At 43.3% G+C, this 21,180-nt stretch overlaps 1 protein-coding gene and 1 non-coding gene across 2 annotated transcripts in view; one reads left to right on the forward strand and one right to left on the reverse strand.

Moving 5' to 3' along the window:
* CLASP1 (cytoplasmic linker associated protein 1) overlaps window positions 1-21,180 on the forward strand; it is a 262,736-nt gene that overhangs the window by 80,614 nt on the left and 160,942 nt on the right. The window contains exons 3-7 of the mRNA XM_044913587.1: window positions 9,666-9,744; window positions 11,306-11,409; window positions 12,565-12,656; window positions 14,565-14,640; window positions 19,978-20,075. Of these exons, the coding sequence (XP_044769522.1) occupies window positions 9,666-9,744; window positions 11,306-11,409; window positions 12,565-12,656; window positions 14,565-14,640; window positions 19,978-20,075 (449 nt within the window). The remainder of the gene's footprint in view (window positions 1-9,665; window positions 9,745-11,305; window positions 11,410-12,564; window positions 12,657-14,564; window positions 14,641-19,977; window positions 20,076-21,180) is intronic.
* LOC123324502 lies at window positions 8,981-9,106 on the reverse strand. The gene has a single exon (XR_006539865.1). It is a non-coding gene; the product is annotated as a U4atac minor spliceosomal RNA (small nuclear RNA).

Here is a 21,180-nt window from a genome sequence, read left to right on the forward strand (position 1 = left end):
GGTTTTTACCTGCTGGGGTTTGCAGCCATCCGTGTAGAGCTGTGCTGTCCAACATGGTCGTCATGAGCCTCCTATGGCTATTTAAAGTTAAGGAACTTCATGTTTTAGGTAAATGTGGAGTTCTCGTTCTCATTCACACTCACATTTCAGTTGCTCAGTAGCCACATGTGGCTAGTGGCTGCTGTGTAGGACAATGCAGACAGAATGTTTCTGTCACTGCTGAAAGCTGAATTAGACGAGATCTGCAGTGGTTATTAACTGCCTCTCTCTGTATTCAACCCTTGCCTCCTTGCCTCGCTTGGCCTGTTGCTGCACATGTGTAAAACGGTGACGTGATGCTCCTAAGTTCCTTTACCATTGGTAAAATCCTTATATACGGGCAATGACAGGTAACGAGCCGATACTTGGTTAGTCCCATTAATCTCCTATTAATTACTGATATTTTAACAGACTTAACGGCTCATAAACTGTCTCTGGAGGGCATTCCTCTGGAATGGCATTATCACTGGGATGAGTGTGGCAGGGGCTCCCTCGGTGACTACTTTGAAGGACAACCAGTTTGGGTGAATAATTCTCTCATCTGACACGTGAATACACAAAGTCACTGACTTTATCACACTTTTTTTTTTTTTTTTGTATTTGTGTTGTGCTCTTATTCGTGGAATTAAAAGTGAGTGCAGCATAGAGTGCTAATTAATTTCCTCCTTATTTAATAAGGTTGCAGTGTAGGGTCTTTTAAAATAACCAACAAATTTGCAGAAGTCAGCAGCCTGTAGCCCCACAGGGCACCTAGTACATTATGTTAAAAATAGAGCTCATCAAGGGTACAGTGTGTGTTCTCTTTGACCCAGCAGTTGTCCTTTTCAGAATTTGTCCTAAGGAGATAACAGTACATGTGTGGAAGAGATCACAGTCTTGTTTGCAATAGTGAGAAATTCCAACCAAACCTGAATGCCAGCATTGGCTGGGGAGATTGGATCAGTATTTATGATACTTAGATACAATAGGGTATCAGACAGCCACTGAACATGGGGGTATAGATCCTTATCTGTTAATTGGGGAAGTCTTCCATGGCATATTGAGTGAAAAATTCTCTGCACCTATCTACCTGTCTCTCTCTCCTCTCTCTCCCTTGTTTATGTAAAAATCACATGCAAATGTGCATATGCAGAGATATCTTGTGGGACAGTCATCAAAATGTTAGCAGAGTTATTGTTGAATGATGGGATTTGGGGCAACTTTACTTCTTTGGACAATGTTCTTCCCCCGTAAGGCCAAGCTTGTTTTTTTTTTTTTTTTAAGTTTTTAAAAGTGGTGCTCTCATAAAGAAGGGAACAGGCACTCATTGAGTGTCTACTGTATTCCAGGTGTTGTGTTAAAATTCTTAACCCTCATGTATATTCTGTAAGGTATTATTGTTCTGATCTTACTGATGAAGCATGTGAAGGCTGGAGATTGAGTAGCCCAGCTGGTCGGTAGGGGTAGTAGATAGAGATGATATTCAATCCCAGATCTGTGTGACAAAGCCCTGCACTTTCCCCTATTCTGGGCACTATCAGGGCATCAGAGAAGTTGAGCTGAGGCCGACCTGAGAGGGTATCTGGTATTAGTGGCAGAGAAGTGTTGTGCCTTGCTCGAGGTCATATGTAAGCTAGCTAGAGAGAGAGAGAGATGAGAAAGACGATAAACATGGGGTTTGGGGTATTGTGATTTTGCTCTACTGAAAATGGCCTTGATAAGGTCAGGAGGCCTCGGTTTATTTTCAGTTTGGTCTCTATCCCAACTTCATGACTTCAGGTAGGTCTTTTGACCTCCTTGGTCTTTATTTTCCTCATTTGCAAATTCAGGATAGTATATGGTCTACATCTCAGGGTAGTGTGAGATTATTCAGGTTCACCCAGAAGTGCCTTAAAAACAATTAGGTACAATATGAATGCAAAATATATTTACTCAAGGCAATCCAGTCTTCTGAATCTTAAGAAATGCAGTGGTCTGCCTACCTAGCTTGACCCTTATGGATGTTTTTTGGGGAAAGGCTTTAGTATTTCTTTCTTTGATTAATGAGCAGATGTCACGCTCTAGAAAGAGAACTGTGGTGGCTTCTATCCTGGTACTTCCAATGGTGATTTGGAAAGTAAGGGAGGCAGAGACAAAGTCTAGCCACTTGCCACAGACTTACAGGTCAAGGGGTCCAGAAACACTCCCACTTTTCTAGTTTTTAAACTTTAAAAAAAATTGTGAATGTAGAATGTGCATGAAACACAAAGACAGTTTTCTGAGTTGTGATAAAGCTAACAGCTGTTTAATTGGTACTATGGAAAAGAAGTAGAACATTGCTAGCATTCCCCAGAGTAACCACTCCTGGCTTTATGGTAATCACTTTCTTGCTTTTCTTTTTAGTTTTATTACCCAAGATGTACCTTAAAATTACAGTTTATGTTTGTTTTTGAACTTCATACAAATGTGCAATTACTTTGGTCTGGCCTTTGGAGTCATTATGAGATTTATCTGTATTGTTGAGCATTGTTGTGATTTATCGTTTATTCTTTGGTATGAAAACCAGGTCATACATTCTACGGTAGATGGACACGTGGATTTCTCATTTTAGGCTATTATAAATAGCACTGCTCTGAGAAATTTTGTACGTTTCACCTGTTGTATATGTGCATGTATATCTATTGGGCATATTCCTAGCGGTGGAACTGCTGCAAATTTGGTAGATAATACCAACATGTTTTCTAAAGTGTTGGTTTACATTTACATTCCTACCAGCATGTATGAGAGTTTCCATGTTCTCGTCAACACTTGGTCTTGTCAGTCTTTAATTTTAGCCATTCTGGGGAGTATGCTGTAGCTTCTCTTTATATTTTTAATTTGAATGTCTCTGGTGATTAATGGAGGCTGAACAACTTTTTGTATACTTCTGATCATTGCTGTCTTTTATGAAGTGTCTATTCAGATATTTTGCCCATTTTTGTTCTGGGTTACCTATTGATTGGTTTGTAGAAGATCTATATATGTATATATTCTAGAATCAGGCCTGTTGTTGCTTATTTGTTTCATAAATATCTTCTTCTTATATGACTTGCCTTTCACTTTTTTACAGTGTTTGTTACGCCAAAGTTCTTAATTTCAATTTGATCCAATTCATCAGTCTTTTCCTTTAGGGTTTGTGTTTATTATGCCCTGCTGTTTTCTTAGGTCATGTTCTAAAAGCTTTTTTGTTTTACTTTTCCACATTTATCTCTATTACCAGGAATTCATTTTTGTGTATGGTGTGAGATAGGAGTCAGTTTTTTTTTTTTAATTTTATTCCATATATTCAGTTACCTAGGGGCATTTATTTAAAAGAGCAGCCCTGTTCTCGCTGCTCTGTAGTGCCCACTTTGTCATAAATTAAGTGCCCATATATGAATGAGTCTCTTTGTTTATTCTGTTCTGTTGATATATTTGTCTTCCCTTGACCTGATAGCACATTGCCTTAATTACTGCCATTTTATAATCTTTTTTTTTTTTTAAAGATTTTTATTTATTTATTTGAGAGAGAGAATGAGATAGAGAGAGCATGAGAGGGGGGAGGGTCAGAGGGAGAAGCAGACTCGCTGCTGAGCAGGGAGCCCGATGCGGGACTCGATCCTGGGACTCCAGGATCATGACCTGAGCCGAAGGCAGTCGCTTAACCAACTGAGCCACCCAGGCGCCCTGCCATTTTATAATCTTGATATCCAGTGGGAGCAAGTTTTATCACCTCTTGTCTTGCCGCTGTCATTTCCACATAGATTTTGGAATCAACTTGTGAAGTTCTTTTTTTTTTTTAATTTTACGATTTTATTTATTTATTTATTTGAGAGAGGGGGAGAGAGACAGACAGAGTACAAGCAGGTGGAGGGGCAGAGGCAGAGGGAGAGGGAGAAGCAGACACCCCACTGAGCAGGGGCTTGACGTGGGGCTCAATCCCAGGACCCAGAGATCACGACCTGAGCCGAAGGCAGACGCTTAACCGACTGAGCCACCCAGGCGCCCAACTTGTGAAGTTCTTAAAAAGTACATAGTTAGGATTTTGAGTGAAATTTTACTGTAGATCAATTTGGGAGAAATGAAAATTTCACAGTACTGAGTATTCCAACCTGTAGTTTATCTTTCCATTTCTTTTGGTCCTCTTTATTTATTTTTATTGTTCCATTAGCTTTTTGAGTAGGTACTTATTTTGCCTAGATTTATTCCTAGGTGTTTATTTTTATGGAATTAAATATGGAAATAAAAAATTTCCTTTTGGGCTTGTTGGTACGGATATGTAATTGATTTTCTTGTATATTGACTTTGGGTTCTTTGGTCTTGTTTAGCTCAGTTTTAAATTTTGTAATATACCTGTAGATCTTCTAGATTTTCTACTTATAATTATATTTGCCATTAATAATGACAGTTTTGCTTCTTTGTGAGTTTTATACTTTTAATTTGTTTATTTTTTATTTCCCCAGTATTTCATCATTAAGTATGATGCTTGATTTGACACTTTGTTCAAAATTTGGCTCTTTCCACCTTTTGGCTATTTTGAATAATGTTGCTAGGAACATAGGTATACAAGTATCTGTTGGAATCCTGCTTTCACTCCTTTTGGGTATATACCCAGAAGTGGAAATGCTGGATCATATGGTAATTTTGTGTTTCATTCTTTGAGGACCCACCATATCATTTTCCACAGTGACTACCATTTTATATTCCCACCAGTGGTATACCAGGAGTTCTAATTTCCCCATGTCCTCCCCAACACTTGTTATTCCCTCCCTCCCTCCTTCCTTCCTTATTTTTTTGTTATAATAGTGATCCAAATGGGTTTCAGCTATTGCTTTTTACCTGATGTTGCTGACTCTCCTTTTTGAACTCCATTTAAACTTGTTAGTTCTTGGGGCGCCTGGGTGGCTCAGTTGGTTAAGCGACTGCCTTCGGCTCAGGTCATGATCCTGGAGTCCCAGGATCGAGTCCCGCATCAGGCTCCCTGCTCAGCAGGGAGTCTGCTTCTCCCTCTGACCCTCCCCCCTCTCATGTGCTCTCTCTCTCCTCTCATCCTCTCTCTCAAATAAATAAATAAAATCTTTAAAAAAAAAAAACAAAAAAAAAAACTTGTTAGTTCTTTTCTGCCTATCCTTTATCTCTTACCTACTTTTTTGAATTTTTCATCTTTTTGCCTCTTTGTGTTTCATTCTGTTTTTTTCCTGCAGACCAAGCCCATCCATGGGGTACTGAATTTTGGTAATTATTTGGTGCTTTTAAAAATTGATGTCACTTTTTAAAAGTTGTAATTTCTCTCCCCCAAATTTTAATCATGTATTTTATCTTCTTACACAAAGAATTATTATTATTATTAAGTAAGCTCTGTGTCCAAAGTGGGGCTTGAACCTCATGACCCTGAAATCAAGAGACATGCTTTACTGACTGAACCAGCCAGGCACCCCAGAATTATTATTTTAATATCTGTTTCTAAGTATTTTCATATACTTAGTTCATGTGTGTCTGTGTTTCTCCTAGTTTTCATTTATAGTTGTTGGGTGTGCCTGGCTGTCTTTGGTTGTGTTTTGGACATTATATTTGAAAAGTGTTCATAGAAGTAAATTGAGGACTAGAAGGATGATATTCTCTCCATCTGGAAGTGATGTAGGTTTTCATCTGTCAAGGGCTTTGGGCACCACCTAAGCTAATATCATTTCCATCTGATGTCAGGGATTGATATTTTTTTGGGCTACCCAGATTCTTGGAAGTTGGTCTGTGGTCCATCTGAAGACTATTTTACTTTCAATTTACTCTTCTAAGGTATAGCCATTTGGATTTCTAACGTGAATTGTAGGGGGCTCTCCAGGCTAACCAATCTTTGAGGGCTCTGGAATCCAACCTCTGTTCTCCTAGACCCATGTGGTCATTGAAAGCAATTCTCAGTGTCTTGGTTGTCCCTTCTCAGTGTTTAAATGGTCCGAGGGCAAAAGTGGACCATTTGTTGCATGCTTATCCCTCTGGATTTTAGTTTACTTATGTTTTATGACGTGGTAACTTTGCTTTCCTTTTTCTCTGATATTTCCAAGCAGTTCTTTTATAATTTAGCATTTTTTAGTTGTTTTCAGCACGAGGGTTAGTTTGAGTTACTTAGCAATTACTAATTCCTTTTGAAAGCATGTTTTTAAAGTTGCAGGATAAAGGAATTGTGTTGGACCTTGAGAACTCATCCGTTTCAAATGAATTCAGTGGCTGCCCCATTGTCCTGCAGACATGTCTGTGGCCCTTCGGGAGCTACCTCCCCTGCGACTTCCCAGCCCTGCCCTCCGCTCCAGCTCTCCCCATCGTGGTAGCTGTCTCACATCTTTGCATGCACACTTCCCTATGCTTAGAGGCCATCTCTTCCTTTGGTGCAAGGCTTTTTTCCCCAAACTTAGCCTCATGTAGTGTGACTCTTTCTGGGAAGCCTTCTCTGCCAGCGCAGTCCCTTGTCAGGAATCCTAGGCCTCTGACAGCACCGATTGGTACGTATTGTCCATGGCAGTGACAGTGAGCTGGCAGTAGCCCTCACCATGGGCACCAAGCACTATATCACACACTTCACATACAGCGACCTGTGAGACAGCTGTTGCTGTCATCCCCATTTTATAGGGAGGAAATTGAGGCACATAGAAGCTTCATAGCCAGTAATTGTGGTCTTCTGGGCAATGACTTTATTCATGTATCCCCTTCTTCAGTAGGGAAATGGAAACATAGGAGCAGGGCCTGAGCTGTGAAGATAAACATTTGTGGGTGATGATTGCCTTCCTGGCCCACTGGGGCTGTGACTCAGGGTGAACTAGACAACTATAAATGAACCCCTCTGCTTCCGTGCAAAGTAGTTGTTTATTCTGCTGAGAAGATGCCTGGGACTGTGTTCTGTCCTCTCCTGTCCTATTTCACTGGGCCTTTGCTGCATCTGCCAACTTAGGCTTTTTGGGGAGTCTCTGGACTCCCCAGTCTGTCAGGGCACAACATTTTGAAATTTACTCTTTAGGATTGAGCTAGGCCTGAACTGGTCAAAACTACCAAGTAAACTTCCATCCTGGAAAAGATGAAAGTCGATGTTCCCTCAAATTCTACAGGTAGCTTCACCAACAAGGGCTGCTATATCAGACAGAATTTTGAATTCGTTCAAAGTGAAGGTGTCATTGTCCTCTTAAACCTTAGTCTTGGGCGCCTGGGTGGCTCAGTTGGTTAAGCGACTGCCTTCGGCTCAGGTCATGATCCTGGAGTCCCTAGATCGGGTCCCGCATCAAGCAGGAAGCCCGCTTCTCCCTCTGACCCTCCCCCCTCTCATGTGCTCGCTCTCTCTCATTCTCTCTCCCTCAAATAAATAAAATCTTTAAAACAAACAAACAAAAAAAAACCTTAGTCTTGAATGAGTTATGAAGGGATGTGGTGAGAACTTGAAGGCAGGATTCTTAGTATTTCTGTAATGAATAACATTTCCACCTCCAACCTGTGATGCAACCATACTCATGCTTAGGATTTCATCAGGGAAAAGCCAGTTCCAATTAACTGATGGGCTGCTCTTTTTAAAATACAAGCTTTAATGTTTAGGACAGTTTTGGATTTACAGAAAAATTATGAGGGTGGTATAGAGAGTCTCCATGTATACCACACCCAGTCTCTTTATTAACATCTAACATTAGTATGTTGTTACAATTAATAAACCAATATTGATGCATCATTATTAGCTCAAGTCTTGACATAGTTTATTCAGATTTCCTCACTTTTTTCCTACCGGCTTTTATCTGTTCCAGGATCCCATCCAGGATACCACGTTACATTTAGTCATTATGTGTCTCTGCGCACCTCTGGGTTATGACAGTTTCTTGGACTTCTGTGTTTTAGATGACCTTGACGGTACTGGTCAGGGACTTTGTAGGATGTCCGTCTATGGGAAGTTGATGTTTTTACTCATGATTAAATTGGGCTTATGGGTTTTGAGGAGGACATCACAGATGTAAAGTGTCATTTTAATCACATCACAGCAAGCATATATGCTGTCAACATGAATTGTGACTGTTGATATTCACCCTGGTTGTCTGGCTGAGGTGATGTTTGTCAGGTTTCTCCAAGGTAAAATTATTCCCCTTTACTTCCATACTGTACTCTTCTGGAGGAAATCAGAGTGTGATACCTAAATCCTCTTTAGCTGATAAATAAAGCCACTATTTTTAAATGTTTTATACCATTACATATTTTTAAAAAAACTGTTTACCAACCAATGTTCTCTTTATAAAAAATTTTTAGAATTATTTCCTTTGATATCTTCAAGGTGCCAGTACCTTGCAAGGACAGTTTATATCCTGATTGGGCAGTTTTGAAGCAGTGGATTCCAAGCTGAATAGAAAAGCCTGCAGTCTTTGCATTTACAAGCTGCAAAACGCAGTGGCAGATAGATGAAGGCAATCATAATGACATCGCTTGATGTTAGGGTGATTAGGTTAGGGTTGCCTTAGTCTTGTTCATTAATTTATTCTGTAAGATACTGGGCTACTCCACTTAGTTTTGAACCATGTTTTAGTAAAGTTCCACAAAGCAAAACTGCTTCCTACTGAGAAAGGTTTGTAGGGAGGACTGTCATTTTTAAGGGGGTTTAATGCTTTTTTAAACATGTCTCAATGCTTTTGCTAATGACGTACCGAAGCACAAAAGCGGGTTTTATAATAAGCTTGCTGTCGTACATATATTTTGTAGAGTATAGTGTATTAAGTAGGTTAACCTACTGAGCAGTTGGAGAGACCAAACAGGATTAGGATCATTGAATTTAAAGTACTACAGTTGGAAGCTCTGAAAGACGTGAAAAAACACCGCGTATTGACCCTGAGTTTAGAGCTAGCGTAGACATCGAGCACTCTCTGGTGACACAACGTAGTATTGCAGTTCGTTTCGTCAGCGCGATTAAACTGCTATTAAACTTCTAAGTCGTGGAAAAGAGATTTTTCCTTTTTCCAAAAATTGCACCAAGGTAAAGCAAAGCTCTAGTTGATGCGGGCGTGTTGTTCAGGCGTTAGCAGTACTGCCCTCACTAAGCGTTCATTGGACAGTAGCGCAACCCCAAGAAAAGGATGGTTGGTGGTAACTGTGCATGCGCTACAAGCAGGAAGCACCAATACTGGGTAAGGTTGGGGTGACTAATTTTCAACTCCCGGCCTAACCGCCTGGTAGCTAGTATACCTATGGTGAGCACAGCTGCCGAAGCAAATCGGGAACTTCTTGTTTTCTGAGGCTTCTGAAGGTCGCGAACAGGCTGCTTGGTTTTACCCAGAAGGCCACGCACCAGCTGCGAGTAATTTGCATACGCGCTACTCGCCGGGGCGGGGCCGGCAGAGGGCAGGGCCGCGGCTCGGGCTTCCACGTTGGTCCACTGGTGCCCTGGATGTGGCCCCGCTCTGGCTGTTTTTTTTTATTTCTTTTCATGTCACCTTCCGTTTTCCATTTAAGCTGTGAACAGCTCTTTGTGTACCAGAGCAGCCCTCTTGACAACCAGTTTATTCTGCCAGTCGGCATGCGCTCTCCGGGCTGTCGGACTGCGTCTGAGCCAGGAATGGGGGGGCGTCCTGGGAGCTGGCGGGCCAGAGCGTGGGCCCCGAGGCCGGCGGCTAATGGGTTCCCGGTGTTTCCCCTTGCAGGTGGTTCTTCTCGGCATGGACATCCTGTCCGCGCTGGTCACCCGGCTGCAGGATCGGTTCAAGGCGCAGATTGGCACAGGTGAGCTGTGGGTAGGTGTGGAGCGGGCCCCCACATTCTCCATCGTTCAGCCCCCAGCCTTCGCTCAGTCTCTTCCCAGATCCTCCGCTTAGCCCGACCCAACCCTCCGGGCCAGCGGCCTCCCTCACCCCCCACCGCACCCGCCCTTCTGCTTTAGTTTTCCCACTCTCCCAGCCAGCCTTCAAGTCCTCCTTCAGTCTCCCTGCTGGGGCTGCACCACTGCTCCTCCTACCCTCCCGGGGTCACCCCAGATCCACCCGCCTCACCACACCTGCTGGCATGTTCACGTTTTTGTTTTTCCCATACCTTTGTGCTGGTTTCTTCCCGCGTTCGTGTCCTGATACACAGTATTACTGCTAATTCTTTTATTCTTACACAGGTTCTTTTTTTAAAAATTTTATTATGTTATGTAAGTCACCGTATCTTACACAGATTCTTATACAGATCAGCTATCATATTTTAGTGCCGACAAAATCATATTTGCGGGTGTTGAGAGGCCTTGTTTTCCCATTTTTAGAAGGCCTGCAAATCTAGTGCAGCTGTGTTTTTTTCAAGATCAGTAACCTAGGTGTTAACTGTTTTTACTTTGGTCATAAATGTTGTTACAAGTGTACCTTAAATGATCACTCTTTATTTTGGAGGGTAAACGATGTCAGCAAAATGAAATAAAAAATAAGCGCTTTCATCGTTTTAGAGATGATTTAGCCATTTCTAAATTCCTGACCTCTGGGATTTCATAATGACAATATAAACGCCAAGCAGCCCCGTTTGCACAACGGTTTCCTTACAGAGCTTCTCAGTTTGGGTTGCTACGTGTGTATTTGTTATTTTCTGTTAACTTCCTGGTCAGTGTGCTCTTTCAGATAAGGTTAAGAACTCTTTTCCCATTCTGGCATTAACTATCCATCTGTAAATAAAAACCTCCCTTACTTTTAGAAAGTTGGTCTTTTAATAGCATTCCATTTTTCTCATAGTTAGCGGAGTTCAGGGATATTTCTTGTGATCGAAAGGTTTATAGACTCTTGGAAGAAGCTAAGTAAACTGACTTCTGGTAGGTAAATGCCGTTGGAGCACTAGCTGATAGCCCACACCTGGGGTGGGGAGCTGGACTCTATCTAATACACATGCATGTATACTCTGTAAAATTACACGCAGTGTAGATGAGAGATTGAGTCATAAGTGCCTTCTCCTTCTACCCCTAGCGAATGTGCTGGAGCCCTCTCTTACCTAAACTTCCTTTTGTGTTGACTCCTTCCTGCCAGGGTCTTCCACCGACATCCATTTTAATATTTCACCAGCTTAAAAGCGTGCTGGGAGCTAGCTAGAGGAAGGTCGGTTATGGAAGAAAAGTAGTGTGTCCATGCAAAGGATTTTGCACATTCTTAGAGTAAGCTCCTATAAATTTTAGTGAGGAGAGTAGAACTGTGAGGATTGGTGGTTCTAGAGTGGTGTACATCATTTAGGCCAGCATTTTGTCTTTCCAGTAATTGAAATACCCAGTTGGTGACTGCAGACCCCCAAAACAGGCTTTTGTTTGATCAGTTTGCATTTTGATTTTCAGTGCTGCCAAGTTTAATAGACAGACTGGGAGACGCTAAAGACTCTGTGCGAGAGCAAGACCAGACTCTGCTGCTGAAGATCATGGATCAAGCTGCTAATCCCCAGGTAGGGCAGGGAGGTGTTCCACGGCCCTCTGGCATGTGCTTCTGGCTCGCATTGGGCTCTGCATTCAGTGGGGAGTCTGCTTGAGATTTTCTCTCTCCCTCTCCCAGCACGTGCATGCTCTCTCTCTGAGGGGGGGAGATTGAATTTCTTTTATATTTTATTTACTTATTTATTTATTTATTTATATATATTTTTATTTTAGGGAGAGAGTGCGCGAGTGGGAGGGGGAGAGGGACAAGGAGAGAGAATCTTAAGCAGGCTCCACGCCCAGCGCTGAGCCCATCTAGGGGCTCGATCTCACCTGAGTCAAAATCAAGAGTAGGATGCTTTAACCGACTGAGCCACCCAAGTGTCCCAACATTTAATTTCTTTTAAGCTGATGTGTTTCACATGAAAATTTTCATAATATTTAATTCGTCCCTGCTCACCTCTCTCCCCCCCCCGCCATATAGGATGTTTTAAAAAGAAATAGCAAAGGATATACTTTGACTAAAATAGTGGGCTTAACATGGGTATTGTGTGCTTGGTTGAATCCATTAGACTGTTGAGCTCGTTTGTGTAATTGTCTCAGTTTCTATGAAAAGAGGTGGTTGTGGTGTCTGGGGAGTCAGGAGGCCTGGCTGGAGCCCTCATTCCTGTCTGCTAGTGAGTTGGGTCTGCTGGGACAGATGGACATAGGGACACAGCCCTGCCTCCCAGGCTCCACCCGTGTAACGTATGGGGGTGGGGTGGTGGAGGGATCAGAAGAAGCCATTCAGGGAAGGTAAAACCCAGAATGTCTTAAAAGAGGAGCAGATGTGTGACTTGTGGATAAGGTGGGGACAGCTCTTCCAGACCAGAGGAGCAGTAGGGGTATGTGCCCTCTGGCAAGTCACCCAAGCCTCTCTTGGCCTTACTTTCCTCACCTATGAAATGGGGACGGGTACACCTTTCTTTCAGAGCTGTTGGCATAATGAAATGCAATTCTGTAAAGGAATGTGTTTGGAAAAACTCTAACTTGATACAGAAATACAAGTTGCCATTTTTCAGTACGCCCTTGAGAGGGCGAAATGGACTGGTTGTGACTGGGGCTGACTTGGCACCTGTTGAGAGGTCCCTCTTCTGTATTAAATGAAAGGCTCCTCCTCTTCTCACCTGTCCTCTTGTCACCTACAGTATGTGTGGGACCGAATGCTGGGAGGCTTCAAGCACAAGAATTTCCGGACTCGGGAAGGCACGTGCCTCTGCCTTGTTGCCACACTCAATGCGTAAGTCTGGGCAGGGCCCGAGGGTTTCCTTGGCCGAGCATTTTTATTTGTGATTTTGTGTTTCGAAGTGGCTATGGATTTCTGGAAGCTGCAGAGAAATGTCCTGGGAAGTGCTGTGCTAGATGGTCCTTCACTCTTTACATCTTGCATGTCTATAGTGCAAGTGGCAGGAGAGCAATACTGATGCAATGCACAGGGCTTATTCGTGTTCCTGTGGTGACACACACGCATTGGGTGTGCAGTTCTGCCCCGTTCTGTCATGCGTGTAGCTCCAGGGAACCCCCACCACCGGCGAGGTACAGACCTGGGCAGCGCGGCCAGGTTCCCTCATGCTACCCCCCCTCCTGGCCCCCCACAACCACTGATTGCTCACCATCTCTATGATTTTATTTCAAGAACTTTATATAAATGGAATCAAACAGTGTGACCCTTTGAGATTGACTTCTTTCCCTCAGCATCATTCCTTTGAGGTTGCATATGTGGGGTTGCCTGAACAATGCTTCATTTCTTCTTCTTGCCGAGTAGAATTCCATGGTACAGATGGATCTGTTTGTGTCACCATTCACCTGTTACAGGATGTTTCAATAGTTTCTGGTTTCTGGCTGTTACAAGTAAAGCTGCTGTGAACGCGTATGTACCTGTTCCTGCAGCAGCGTAAGCTTGCATTTCTCTTGGGTTGGTGCCCAGGAGTGCCACTGCTCGGTCATCTGGTAGGTTTAAGCTTAAAGCAACTGCCAAGCCATTTTCCAGAGTTGTCTGTACTGTTTTACATTCCCACCAGCGAGGTATGATTCCGTTTTTGCATATTCTTGTTAGCACACTGAGTGTTCTGTTTTTTATTTTAGCCATTTCGATGGGTGCGTAGTGGTATCTCTTTGTGGTCTTAATTTGTATTTTCCTAATGACTGTTGATGTTGAATATTTCTTCACGTGCTTATTTGTAGGAGAGGCGTTTTTAAAATAGAAAAATTACAAGTCACCTTCTCTGATTATAAAAGTGATACTGTATATATCAGAAAATTTACACCAGGAAGAAAATAATGATTTGGTATATTTCTACCACCTTCACACAATCATGGTTAACTTGTAGTGCATTTTTAGTCCAACCTGTAAAGTTATATTATTTTCAAAAACAAAATTGGGATAATAAGGTTTATGTCACCTTGTAAAATTTTCGGCTCAATATGTTAGCCTTTTCAGTACCATTAAATTTGCCCAAGTTTGCATCTTCTTAAAAATGTTTCTAGTTTTTGATCACAGTGGTTTCACTTCTAAGAATGTATCCTAAGGAAGTCATCAGATTAGCAGAGAGAGTTGTATTCACAAGGGCTATTTGTGCTAGTGTTTATGACAGCGAAAAGTGATCAGTGACTTCCGTGCTGTCCAGCAGGGCAGGGTTTAGCTGGAACCCTCTGTGGCCACTGTGTCAGGGTCTTCCCACTGAGCAATCGTTAACTGAGCACCAGCTGTGCACAGGTGGAGAATTAAGCGAGGAGGACCCTCAAGGGAATGGCGGTTTAGTTGAGAACACTGAGTTGGGCAAAATAGGAACTGCTTTGTGACAGAATGATAATAATGCAGGGGCATCCGTATGTGAGGCAGGCAAGACTGTGGGAAAGGCTGGGGCCTTGGCTTGGCATTGCAGGTTGGGAGCCAGAACGGAGAGAGCCCCGAGGGCCGGGGAGGAGGCACGTCAGTGAGCAGCATGGAAGGTTTCGAACTCTGTGCAGAGGGATGGGGCCTTTGTGGCATGCTTATTTTGGAACCAGGTGGGCAGAAGATGGGGAAGATGGGAAGGAAGGGGAGTCGAGGTGTGAGGGGGCGATAAGGCCCTAGGGATGGAGAGGGAGGGAGGGCTGTTTCTTTTCTTTGTTCTCACCAACAGTAAAACACTCCTTTTGTTTTCAGCTCTGGAGCACATACTTTAACACTAAGCAAGATTGTGCCACATATATGTAATTTACTTGGAGATCCAAACAGCCAGGTGAGTGTATTTTCGTGAGAAAGAAGAATATTGGTTATAGACCATTAAGATGCATTCTGGTGTTCTGTGTGTACCTGATAGGTGGGTGGGACTTTATTCATGTTTATAATGTTCTGATTATTGTTCCAGATAATTAGCATTAATGCCCTCTAGCATTTTTATAAGATATCATTGGTGAATGTGGTGGTCACGCTGCCCTGTTCTCTGTATGGCTGAGGTCTCGCTAGCCTGTAAAGTGATGTCACGCAGACCAGCCTCCAAGATACTGTCCCTCTGGTCACCCACTCTCCAGCCAAAAAGGGGTGGGCTTGGGGAAAAGTGATCAGTGCTGATTGAAGTCAGTCAGGCATTGCCTCTTGGGGTAAGGAGATTGATTGGAAAGGGCCTGAGGGACCTGCTCTGAGGGGATGGAAACTTCCTGTATTTTGTTTGGGTGGTGGCCACACTGGTGTATGTAGCATGCTGGTGTATGAAATTCCTCAAACCCTAACGAAGTGTGGATGGTATTTTATGTAGATCTTAGGTAAATTCAGAGACCAAACACCAAAGCACCACTTCCTTAGTGTAGGGGTAGGAGAAGAGCCAGTAATCCGTGGGCAGTCACCAGGCAGGTCACAGAACTTTCCAAGCCTGGGCTTCAGAAGTGCCAGTTCTCCCAAGGGTTCAGTTCCATTTATCACCGAGAGTCATTTTTATTATGATAATTAGCTCTTTTTTTTTTTTTTAAAGATTTTATTTATTTGACAGAGACACAGCTAGAGAGGAAACAAAAGCAGGGGGAGTGGGAGAGGGAGAAGCAGGCTTCCCGCTGAGCAGGGAGCCCAATGCGGGGCTCGATCCTAGGACCCTGGGATCATGACCTGAGCCGAAGGCAGATGCTTAACGACTGAGCCACCCAGGCGCCCCCCTGATAATTAGCTCTTATGAACTCATAAGAAAAACACCTCATTAGATAAAGGGGCCGAAAATCAGAACAGTAACTTACCAAAGAAATACACGTGGTACGCAGGCATCTCATTTTAAACATTGATGATTGCTAACGTGTCCCCAGAGAGGTTGTGCCAGCTCGCCTTCCACCTTCCCTGGCTCCCAGGTCCCTGCGGCTCTTGTCCTTCCTTCTTCTTGGCTTTGCCCTTTCTTGTCCCTGCTGCTGCTTTTCCCGTCCCCAGCCCCTCCTCTGTGCACTGCTCGTGGCTTCTCCGGGTCTTTTGATTGCACCTGCTTTCCTCCTGCCACCCACTCCTTTACTCAGCCTTCACTGAAAGTACAAGACACTGGAAGTGGAATTTTGAGATGTTTTAATTTACTGAAGCATGCTTTATGTTTCAGCATTAATTTAAAGAGAAACTTTTTTTAAATTCTAAGTTACCGAATGGGTTATTTTGCGTTTTCTCCCTTTTTGGTCTTGTTCCCATTTTTGTTTTTGTGGGGGAAAAAGAAATCCTTTATCGAGGTCACATGTTGTGGTGATTGCTACTATCACGTGGTATCCTTAAGTCGAGCAGGAAAGCCAGCCTGGCTAGCTGAAGGTCCTCGTTCCTAACTCAGGCGCTGTCACTGGCCACTCGGGTGATGTGACACCGAGCACTGGGGCACAGTGAGGTCGGTGCTCCGTGGGCAGCTTTGGGCAGTCTGTCGCAGACAGAGCCGGGATACTCCAGACTGCGCACTCAGGCAGTCATCCATGATTCACATCTGCCTTATCTGCACACATGTACACGCACGCACAGACACGCACAGTCCACATCTCCCAGAACCCTCCCGCCAGGGAAGTTTATCATTCACTTCTCTGCTGTTGATGCACTGAATCATTCCTCCTCTCAGGGGACGTGTATATGCTGCATGTGCCTGTGCTCTTGCCTTTACTTTAATCTTCTCATTAGTCTTTCCTGCTGTGTGCCCCAGCAGGTGGCTCGGCTCCTCTGTATCCCAGTAAACAGCGGTCCTGGGAGGAAGGTCATAGATCTGAAGACCTCAGGTTCTGTAGAGCCTTCAACTCAGGCCTGCCAGGTAGCGCTTTAAGTATTGGGGCTCTTTTGTAGTCCCAGTGGCCTGAAATATTGGCGTTCCTTTTTAATGGCGAGCCTGAGGGTGGGCAGGAGCAGTGTGGGGCCAGAGTGGCTGTGTTAGAAGTGAACGCTACGTTGTTGCGCCTTCATCCTGAGTGAGTTGCTTGTACAGAACTTCCCTTCTCAGTTGGAGTATAGCACTTTGTAGGACCAAAGAAAATGTGCTCTGCTGTATTTCCTGAATCGAGGGTGCTTTAGACCCTCAAATGCTGTCTGACCCTATAGCTTTATAAGCCTGAGGAATGGTGATTTTAAAGGCTAAGGAGATTGGTTTAGAAGATGTAGATATTCTACTTCCACTAGCCTCATGTTGAGTGTTTTATACACACAACGTACAGGTTCCCAACTGCTGGCCTGAAATGTAATTGCATCCTAATGTGCATTGTGTGTCTGCATAACGTTTTAGTTTTACATTTAAGAGTTTTGATGTTCTTACATTTGGAAGATTTGTATTCCCGATTTCTCTTGAAAGATTAGATGTGGCAGAGCCGTGCCTACCTTCCTCCAAGGGTGGGTGACGGTGGCCTGTTTGCCCGACCCTCCATTTTCCCTCTTCTCTCTGACAGCAGGGTCCCCTGCCAGAGCCATTTGTCACTGTACACCCACCTGGCTCCACCCAGGTATCAAGGTCCCTGCCTGGGCCGTGGAGGCACTTTAGTTTGGCATCTACTAGATGCTCAGATACTTGTGGAATGAATTTGTTATTTTTTCTAGCCCTCAAAGCAGTCCTCAGCTCACAGGAGAAAATTGAGACTAAAATAGTTTATATATTTGATCCAGTGTTACACAGTTCCTAAATGGCCAAGGGAGGTACTCAGGTCTACTTTGATTCTTAGGCTGGTCATTTTTCCACTAAATCTCTTAAACTCCTAATCGTCCAGCCTTTTTAAGTAGGGCGGGATGTTGCTTGCTCATTAAGGTGATGGGCTCTGAGCAAATGTCATCATTAGAAAGTGAGCCGAGTCATCTTCAGGACACAGTGGCATTAACAGCTTGTGTAGTATGTGCGTGTTTCCATTTAAAAATGATGCCTAGGGCGCCTGGGTGGCTCAGTCGGTTAAGCGACTGCCTTCGGCTCAGGTCATGATCCTGGAGTCCCGGGATCGAGTCCCGCATCGGGCTCCCTGCTCGGCGAGGAGCCTGCTTCTCCCTCTGACCCTCCCCCCTCTCATGTGCTCTCTGTCTCTCTCATTCTCTCTGTCTCAGATAAATAAATAAAATCTTAAAAATAAATAAATAAATAAAAATGATGCCTAAATTCAGAAGGTCTTTCTTTTCCCAAATAAATTGATAATCTGTATTAGTCAGCTTGGGCCACCATAACAAAATACTATAGACGGGTAGCTTGAATAGAAATACATTTCTCGCAGTTCTGAAGCCTGGTAGTTTGGGATCAGGGTGCCAGCATCGTCTGGTTCTGGAAGGGGGTCTCTTCCTGGTTTGCACACTGCTCCCTCGCTGTGTGCTCACATGACCTCTCTCTGCCTGTGTGGAGAATGGCGGCAGCTTGTGGGTGTCTTTTCTTAAAAAGACACCAATCCTGTTGTGTCAGGGCCCTATTCTTATGACTTTGGTTAACCTCAATTATCTACTTAGAGGTCCTGTCTCTAAATACAGTCATGCTGGGGGTTAGGACTTCAACATATTGGGTGGGGGGAATGCAGACATTCAGTCTATAACATAAAGTTTGCCCTTTTCCACCATAAGGGGAAAAATGATCAGTGAAGTTACCTGTCCTATAACCTATAACACTCGTAAATCAAGAGTAGCCTGTAGTATTGAGAATTGTAAATTGTATCCCTACTTCCTTCCTCTGTCTTTTGTTCTGTTATTTTTTTTATTATGTTAATCACCATACGTTACATCATTAGTTTTTGATGTAGTGTTCCATGATTCATTGTTTGCATATAACACCCAGTGCTCCATTCAGTACGTGCTCTCTTTCTCTGTTACTTTGATGTCATTGCTTGAGACCGAATACAAAATCATGTTGCTCCCCTGTCTTTGCCTCCTGAAGTCAGTACCCATTTCTGTTCCTCCCCAACCCTCACAGGCTGGCCTTGGTTCCAGGGTATACAGAAAGTTTTTCACCCCCATGTTTTTACTTACAAAATTTTAAATCTATAGAAAAATCTTAGGACTAGTGTTAATATCTGTATTTACCAGTTAACATTTACCAGTTAACATTTTTGTCACATTTGTTTGATCTCTCCCTGTATGTATACACATACCCACACACAGAAATACACTCTTTCTGAACCATGATATTTTTGCTCTGACATGATGTTTTTGCTGAGATACTTCAGTGTAGATCTCTCAATAACAAGGATATTTTCTTATATAACTACATGTTATTTTCACATCTAAGAAATTTAACATTGCCAGCGATGGTAATGTTTGATGTACGATCCATATTCAAATTTCCCTGATTTTGTTTGTTTTAAATCTGTTCTGTTTCTTAAGCCTTACTTATTGCTGCTTTCTTATCTTAGTTCATATTTGTGTTTTTCCAACTACTTACTTGCTCTTCTTGAAGCACAGGCCGTGCATCTCTGCTTTCATGCCTTTGCACACAGGCTGTACCTTGTTTGGAACCTGTCTTGTTCCATCTTTACCTGGTAAAATGCTGTCCCCTAAGCACATTCTAAGTGGTTCCTTCCTCTTCCAGAAAATGTTCCTTGGTATTGTCTAGTGTGCTTGCTCCCTTCTCTAAACTGTGTGAGCTCTTTGTATTTCTGAATGATATTTACTACATCCTGCTCTGTATTAAATGTAGAATTTATGGACTACTGCCCCCCACCCTCACGCCCCCAATACCCTCTTAGGACTCTTAGCTTCTTGAATACAGGGCTCTATGTATTATGGCTTTTACTACCCATTTTTGTTGCTCACTGAGTATTTTATTGAGTTCAATCTAGAATGCTTTTTACATGAAGTTTTGTTTTTAGTATAATTATTTGTAGTGTTTTCTGTTTTGGGAAGATGGTCCGAAAATTCTGGATTCCTGACATCCTCTGAAAGAATTGAAAGCACTAAGGGATGTGGACTTTAACACGTCTGCAGGGAGGGGACCCGAATTTCCTCTTTGGAATTGTACCAGCAACATGGCTTTGTCTATCTAGTCAAACGTCTGTCTATAAGGGGTTGTATCACAGTTGCGTTGGTAGATTGGTGATAAACTCGGGCAGGCATACAGCCTGTTGTGTCCCAGCAGGAAGCGCCGTGGACTAACACAGAGCAGCTGTAAGATCTCTTCTTTTACATCTAGGTTCGAGACGCAGCAATAAACAGCTTAGTGGAGATTTACAGACACGTGGGAGAACGTGTGAGGGCAGACCTCAGTAAAAAAGGATTGCCGCAGTCCCGGTGAGTTCAGACTGTCTTCCTTCCTTCTGCTCTTCCCACCTTCTTTTTTCAGTTAACCTCCTGGTTTGTACTACTTAATTTATGGTGGTGATTGTAGTCGGAGGTCTTGTCCAGATCGTGTGTCGGGGCCCCTCCCTTCAACGTCCTCAAAAGGAGGACTTTCGCCCAGACATCTGGCCACATCTTGTGCCACGTATTGATTTTAGAAGCATGTTTAAAATTGACTGGTATTGAAAAATTCAGCATTCTTTTGGCTCATGTAGTTCTGTATCTTGTTTGCACCAACTACCTAGTGTAGTAGGTGCTTAGAATATATTTGTTTGCATTAATGAAGCCTTTCCAGAATGAGTCTGGATAGAAATAAAGAATAATAATTCTGGAAAGCATCTTTGAAATGGTAGTGTTCTGGCAGTCTCAATATGTAGAGGCCAATGCAAGGGCATCCACGCCTCATCAGATCCAAAACCACGTGAGTCCACGGATGTCTCTGTTGTAGTCAACATTTTAAAGAAAATAATGAACGACTGGATATCTATAATTTTAACTATAGTGGAAGAATCTTAAACCTTTTGTGCTCTGCCCCACTCCTTTAAGGGAGAGAGTAATGTTGAAGTCCTGGGAAGCTACACGTGGCCTGGGCTTCTGGAGCAGCTTGTCTGAGCTTGTCACCGTGTCCTTGGAGACAGCAGAGGCCCAGAGACATGAAGTGACTTGGGAGGGCACACAGCATGAGTCAGAGCTCAGAGGGAAGCCCTGTTCTCCTGGCTCCCCTTTTAATTTTCTCTGCCCCATTTCATAAGAGTTTACAGAATATTGGGAGTCCAGATATGGGTTGGGATTTTGAAATATACTGGAGTCCTCTGTCTTGATGTCCCTTAATTTGCTATGATGGAAGCAGGCCCCTTACCCTAAAGTAAGGGTTCTGTGAACAGGCAAGTCAGGCTATACTCTATGTTGTTGAGAGTCCTATCTGACCCCAGGGTTGCTCTCACGATGGCTCCTGAGCTGTGTGCAAGATTATTAGATGGGGATAAAACTGTTTCCATGTTTTTTATAACACGTAATCTGTGAGAATAGACTTACCTTGTTCCTGTGTTTTATGAAC

The sequence above is a fragment of the Neomonachus schauinslandi genome, chromosome 3 (assembly GCF_002201575.2).
Source record: "Neomonachus schauinslandi chromosome 3, ASM220157v2, whole genome shotgun sequence".
Taxonomy (NCBI): domain Eukaryota; kingdom Metazoa; phylum Chordata; class Mammalia; order Carnivora; family Phocidae; genus Neomonachus; species Neomonachus schauinslandi.